Source organism: Cynoglossus semilaevis, chromosome 12 (assembly GCF_000523025.1).
Source record: "Cynoglossus semilaevis isolate Cse_v1.0 chromosome 12, Cse_v1.0, whole genome shotgun sequence".
Taxonomy (NCBI): domain Eukaryota; kingdom Metazoa; phylum Chordata; class Actinopteri; order Pleuronectiformes; family Cynoglossidae; genus Cynoglossus; species Cynoglossus semilaevis.
This window is the reverse complement of record NC_024318.1, coordinates 10,659,182-10,665,850: the sequence shown is the minus strand read 5'-3', so window position 1 is coordinate 10,665,850 and position 6,669 is coordinate 10,659,182. Positions and strand designations below refer to the sequence as shown.

At 40.4% G+C, this 6,669-nt stretch overlaps 1 protein-coding gene across 2 annotated transcripts in view; it reads right to left on the bottom strand.

Annotated features, from left to right (window-relative positions):
• Window positions 1-296: 296 nt before the first annotated feature.
• Window positions 297-6,669, bottom strand: part of mypn (myopalladin) — a 17,404-nt gene continuing 11,031 nt past the window's right edge. For both annotated transcript variants that reach the window (XM_025060542.1, XM_025060541.1), the window contains exons 10-20: window positions 6,460-6,669; window positions 6,241-6,373; window positions 5,608-5,685; window positions 4,088-4,309; window positions 3,829-3,978; window positions 3,668-3,747; window positions 3,434-3,560; window positions 3,160-3,367; window positions 2,862-3,027; window positions 2,643-2,776; window positions 297-2,551 (exon numbers count right to left, since the gene is read on the bottom strand). The exon at window positions 6,460-6,669 is cut by the window's right edge and continues 918 nt beyond it. In XM_025060542.1, coding sequence (XP_024916310.1) covers window positions 2,373-2,551; window positions 2,643-2,776; window positions 2,862-3,027; window positions 3,160-3,367; window positions 3,434-3,560; window positions 3,668-3,747; window positions 3,829-3,978; window positions 4,088-4,309; window positions 5,608-5,685; window positions 6,241-6,373; window positions 6,460-6,669 — 1,687 coding nt within the window. In that variant the 3' untranslated portion in view covers window positions 297-2,372. The remainder of the gene's footprint in view (window positions 2,552-2,642; window positions 2,777-2,861; window positions 3,028-3,159; window positions 3,368-3,433; window positions 3,561-3,667; window positions 3,748-3,828; window positions 3,979-4,087; window positions 4,310-5,607; window positions 5,686-6,240; window positions 6,374-6,459) is intronic.

Below are 6,669 nucleotides of genomic sequence, written 5' to 3'. Positions count from 1 at the left end.
CCTCTAATTAGACTGATTAGCCATGCTTAATTGGCTGCCGAGCAACTACACTGTTTTGTACTGGGCATCAGTTTAAGCTAATAGTGCTGTGATTGACCAAAACAATCGCTCTATGATGACAGACGTTTGGCTCTTTAAAAGGTTAGTCATTTCAGTAGTTAAATACTAACCTTCAGTCATTTTTCAAAACTCAAATTATTGTGACATCAACTAGTATTTCCACTGTAGCAGCAGTACGATTAACTTTAGTTTTTGTATGTGCAGCCTGCTTCAAAAAAGAAACATCACACATCATGTGAATAAATATAACTTTATTATATTAGGACATAGCTATTTTACAATGTGCAACTTTCCATGTGTTGAATGTGCTCTCAAACCCCAGTATGTTTTCCCACTGATTCAAATCATAGTAAAATCCTCTGCCGGATGCTTCTGGTGTTTATGTGTCATCTGCAGAAGCGACGCTACCAGATTTTCCATCTGAATTCAACTTATTTGAAAGACTTTTCATAGTAGATGAGTCCTAAACAAAATGAATGACAACACGTGGTAGCATATAAAACTAAAGTGTTTCAGTGGTTTTCACTACAAATGAAATCAATACTTTAACCATGGCTTGGAGATAGTCGTTCAATATCATACAATATTCCATTTGGCGTACATGCACTCTGTGGACAGGTGATGGACAAAAAGAAGTCATTTGGTTCAGTGTAGAAAGAATTATTTCGGGCTGGGAAATCTGCTGATATAAATACCACATTCACATGTTTTAATATTCTGTTTCTATTCTTCTAACTATCAACAATAACCTCCCAAATATAAACATGTAGAAACTGTAGATCCTAACACAGATGCAGTGGCTCCATTTGGTTTTGCAGATGTTTGTGGCTGGCAAGTGGAGGCTGTGATAATCTGTTCCACTTAGGCAGTGGTTTTCTGTCCTTAACACAGGGAAATCAGATGGTTGTTTTCATATGGTCTATCTGTGCAGTGTGCTGGTGACATATAACAACTAAAGTCATTTCAGGTCACTTCTCCTATAGAACACGTCTGCTCAATTGTGACAGTTTGTAAGATATTTTCTTTTCTTGTGAAGAACATGGAGCATGTTGTCCAGGGCAGTATAATCTAGGGCAGGGGTGGGCAACTAGGTCCACAAAGGGCAGCTGTGGATGCAGGTTTTTGTTCCAACCAAGTAGCAGTACACCTGACTTGCCTTAATTAATCAACTGCTATGAGTCTTCAGACAGTTGATTGGTCAGTCAGTGTGTTCTGGATAGGTTGGAAGAAAGACCTGCAGCCACAGTGGCCCTTTGTCCAGGGGTAAGTTCTCTGACGGTGGTGCAGGAGACCCAGGTTTAATTGCCCTGCTTTCCAAGACAACTGTGACATATTATTTTTATATGTGGTACCAGTATTGCTAGTTTTGCTAGTACGCTCTTTAAGAAAAGTTAGTAACTTTTACTAGCTGAAGTACCTGTAATAATATTGGTACCACTGGTATTAGTATTAGTACTCATATGTTAAGTACCAGTGGTACCAATTTCTTTTTCTTTTCTTATAGGCTAGCCAGTAATTCAGACTTTAAAATTATGGTAGGGGGGAGGAGCTAAAGAACCCCCTTAATGATATGCCCTCACATCTTTCACCTGTGCCCAGTTTGGGGATTAAACACAGGCCCACACTTTCACAGTTGTCTACTGTCCACTGAGCCAACCAGCCACAATGTCTGCACCCCCAAGCCCTCCCAAAGCCGTAAACCCAAAGGAATCAATGTACTGTACATATTTTATATATATATATATATATAATATTAAAAAAAATCATATCATCATAATTTAAAACCTGGATTTGTTCTGAATATTTTGAAGATTTATTTTGTGTTTTCTTGATGGCTAATTTATCAAAAGAAGATCATTTCAGAATTCCATGTGCTGAAGCCACTGTATCTGTATATTATTGTGGTTATTTTACCACACAGAGAGAAATACTTACTATTCAGAAAAAAAAGATCAGCATCATTCATGAACAACCTCACCACTGTAGTTGATTAAATACAACGTAGAAAATAACGATATATCATTCAAATCTGTCAGAACAAAACTCAACTCCACCCCTGGCTCATGAGCTAAGACTTTAAAAATCTGCATTTTTTTTCCGCAAGTGACTCTAGCAAACAGGAATGGTGACAAACCTGCTATCACTGCTGATAGCTTTAATGCAATTACTTTCTGCCACTCACCTACTCTGAATGTATCCTTTCATCCAAATCAACACATGACAATCTGCTTAGAAAAAGACATTCTCTGCCCTACGTGCCGTACTGGTTTTTAACCTCAGGGAGGCACTGCATCCTGCTGGGAGACAGCAACTCACAGCTCCTCACTCTCCAGCATGGCTTCAGGTGGGGAGCTGGAGAACAGGATGGGGCTCGTCTCTGACGTGGGGAAAGCTGACTTGATGTCCAGCCCCTGGACGGTCAGAGCGGCATAGCGACTGCCAGTGCGCTGAGTTGTCTTCATGGGTGCTGGGATGCTCTGATGCCACTGCGCTGAAGTAGCAGCAGACAGCTAGTATTACTACCCAGAGCAAAGTACTAACAATGAGGCACATTTCTGTATCAGGCTATGCAGAATATTTACCATATATATCAAGTCTGCAGGTAGAGGAAACAATTCCAGCCTCATTTTTTGCTGACACAGTGTACCAGCCAGCATCATCTTTTGTAGTTGGTTGGATAAGAAGACACACATAACCTGTGGCATCCTGGGTCATGCTGAAATAAATAGATAGTCAAGAATTCATGCAAATGGACATTGGCAGGTTGAACTTTAATAAGTGGTACTGACACAGTAACTGACCTAAATCTATCTTTAGTTTTAGGAATGGAATCATTGTCCTTCTTCCAAAAGATGACAGGGGGAGGCATACCCACCACCCGACACTCTAGCCTGACCGGAGTTCTCTCAGGAATACCCATGTTCTGCAACTTCTCCACAAACTGAGGTGGGTGCTTCATCTCTTTTGCTAAAATGGAGAGTTGTTACTGTGAATTCTTAACTGAATATAAAAGACAGCATAACACTTTGAGGAAAACTAAGAAATGGTCAGTTTAATTTTTATGCCGTCTAAAATCAAGGACATTGAGCCAGTCCTTACCAACAACCTTTAAGTCTAGACTAAAGGAGCTCTGTCCTGCTTTGTTGCTCGCGATGCAGGTGTACGTGCCGCCGTCATTCTTCTTCACAGGGTCAATCACCAGGGAATGAACGCCGTTTTCTCGTACCAGCAACCTGTGGTAAAGATCTGGATAGATTGGCCTCCCGTTGACCAACCACATCAGCTCTGGATTGGGCAGTCCACTCACCTGGAAGGCAACAGTGAGGTAAGTCAAAAAGCAATGCTATGTTAGTGCTCATACTGTTGTACCCACCTTACAGTCTAGCCTACATAGCTTTCCCTCGTGTGCCAGCGAGTCACCCGGAGCCTGAAGGAAGTGAGGTTGGAAAAAGCGCTCTTGTGTCGGCTCACCTTCAACTTCCTGAATGCGGGCTCGTACCCTGGGCAGGGCACAAGAATACACTTAAAAATACAACGTTTTCTACCGAAATGTCGTGTTGAATTATATTTATGTTGGCCTGTGATACATAAAACATAATTTGCTTACCTAAGAGGGTGAATTGGTGCCAGGCGATTTCGAGGAGGTCCGGTTTGGATTATTAAATGTCCAGAGCAGCTAATTCGCCCCTGTTTGTAAATAGATAGAAATCAGATTTTGGCAATTTTAAATTCAAAATGAAGAGAGTGAACCAAATAGTGATGCCTTACCTGTGGGTTTGCTGCCATGACGGTATAGTTGCCATCATCATCGCTGGTTGTGACTTCTATGTGGAGGGAACAAGTTCCGTCACCTTCTCTTATCTTCTTGTAATGGAGATTCCGCCTTAAGATCTGCTTTCCGTCCTTGAACCAGTAAACCTGAGCAGATCCACACACATGATGATGATGATGATGATGATGTTATTTTGAGGAATGTTAGGAAAACCATTGTTGTCATTTGTACAGGGTCTCTGCTTCATTATCTTACCTTGGGAGGTGGGATTCCCAAAACTTTACAGGAGAAAGTCACAGGCACACCCTCCATAGCCTTGTAGTTCTTCAGCTTCTTGTCAAAAATAGGTGCAATACATTTCCCAGAAGGTACGTCATCATGCTGAATCTCATCATCCGATTCCTCCACTGGAGTTCGTTCCAAACGAAATTCGATCTCGCTCATGAGCCTCTGCTCAAAGTTGGACACTTTGTACTCCTGCAAAGAGAAAAATATTACAACCACACCACACGTAGAGTCAGTGCCTGCTGCTCCATGCACCATCTGTCATTATATCTCTTCAAACTTCAATACATATTAATCAATACCATAATATGCATACAGTATGAGGCATAATACCATATGCAATATTCATGTGCAGCACACAACGTGCAACTGTTCACCGGGGTCCTTGAGAGGGGTCATGAATTAACCACTTGTGTATCATGTTTGGTTGCAGGACTACAGTAAACGTTCACAAAGTTCATCTGAAATCTGAATCGTTTTAGTTTTCGCTCAAAGTCCAGAGAGCTGAAAACGTTAGCTTGCACACTGCTAAAAGCTACTGCAAATCAATCACTGTTTGTACTGCTGCAAATGAGTTGTACTTTACTAGGACTTGGAACTGTGTCCTGTGTTTGAAAAACTGCTGGGAAATTTATAGGATTGTCACATATAAAAGACATTTCGATTAAATAATTAATTACAAACCAAGACAATTAAACTTTGATTGAGTTTGGCCTCTACTAAAATACTACTAACTAAAATAAGATCTAAAATAAGTCTTGTAGCAAAAAAAGGTAAATATAATAAACTAGTCGTGTTCATAGTGAGTGTTTCTTTCAAATGATGCTCATCAGCCTCTATATTCTGTGTTTGTGACCCCATCAAGGACTAGATCTGTCTGAAATGTACAGTCCTGGACTTGAAACATCACAACGAAGCAAGTCATGCACTGGCATCTCAGAGCACCTGTCCTGGTTAATGACACATTTGCTCAACTGACAAAACAAATCAAGGCTGAGGGTAAAACAGAGAACAGATAAAGACTAAACTTAACAACAGCCTACACTTTTAATCTGTAGCTGTTTTGTCTCTCTCTGTGTGTAGGCACAAAGACAAATGAAATTGTCATAGAACATTAGGAACCTCTTAAATGATGTGAATGATTTCAGGGAAAATTTCATGTAACGTGTGGTAAATAAGACCAACAAATAAGAGGAGTCTACAGAGACATGTAAAAGAGGCCATTTTTAGTCGAAAGCCATAAAGTCAGTTAAGATAAAGAGATTAAAAAACATTGAGTTACAACATTTGATTAGCTTGAATAACTTCAATACTATGGAATTTTTATGCAGGTTATATATTAGTGAACAGCAGGATCAGTGCTTGATTAGTTACTATTTACCCGTAGTGTTTAGATGAGTATGAGTATACCAATAGTCTGGAACCTGAACAATTTATTGTGTCATACAGCCTTGAGCAAAGCAGTGCTTCGTACAGAAGGAGCCTTGTACCTCATCATAGTTAATGACAGTAGCAGCAATGTTTGGTCCAAGGGGTCTGCTCGCTGTTTTCCCCTCATTATTCAGCTTCTATGAGAGGATAGGTATGGATGATGAACACAAACAACGGCACGCAAACTGTACACACATACACGTATTAATGGAACAAGCTACTAAGTTACTTACATGCATACGTTGTTATGCTACAATGACACACAGGCACACTGATGGATGACCGGGGAGGGAATGATGGCTACTGTGTAGCTCTACAGAACTGCATTAGTTATTCAAAGCCTGTGGGTTAGCTTCAGGGATTAAGTTTTATTTTGTGGCTTTTGGTCATGATAACATATGTTATGCGTTTGCATTACCAAAAAATTAAATAAATGACTACAAATTACTTAATACTGTATGTAGTTAGTATTAAAAGCACAAAACCCAAATGTCTACCATCTGAGCCAGCAGGGAGATAAAAGAGAAGGGTCAACTAGGTAAGTTGACCTACTATTTGCACTGTGATAAGGATTGTAAACATTTGCTAAAACAAGATATTCTTTTTTTTAACACTTTCAGTAGTTCATCACTGCAACCAAGTGTAACACGGACGGATCAGTCAAAGCTGTAGATCTGGAAATCAACCTTTACCTGTTGATGTGCAAAATGTGAAGTGTTGTCTTTAAACCGGAGCTTATTCTCAATTTCCTGCAAGAGAAATTCTTTGTTTCCTTTAATGTGCTCAGCTGACTGGAACCGTCCTTTAGGTGCCTTCTTTTGGAACCTATTCAAACAAATTTAACAGCATTATTACATTAGGGTAAGTCAGGTAAGCAGTTTAGGATTTGTACTAGGTTAGGAAATATTTACCCCGACGGAGCTCCTTTGGGTAATCCCATTGAGTTTGTGGGCTGACTTGGGGTTAAGGACGGGAGGACAGAACTCAGAAAGGCTACTGGATTCTGAATTGGACTTGGGGTGGAGCTGCTGGAGGTTGGGGAAGAGGCCTGTGGAGGTGACTGAGCTCGAACGGCAAACGTGTTATTGGGAAACTGTGACCCTGGTGTAGGTGAGGACACA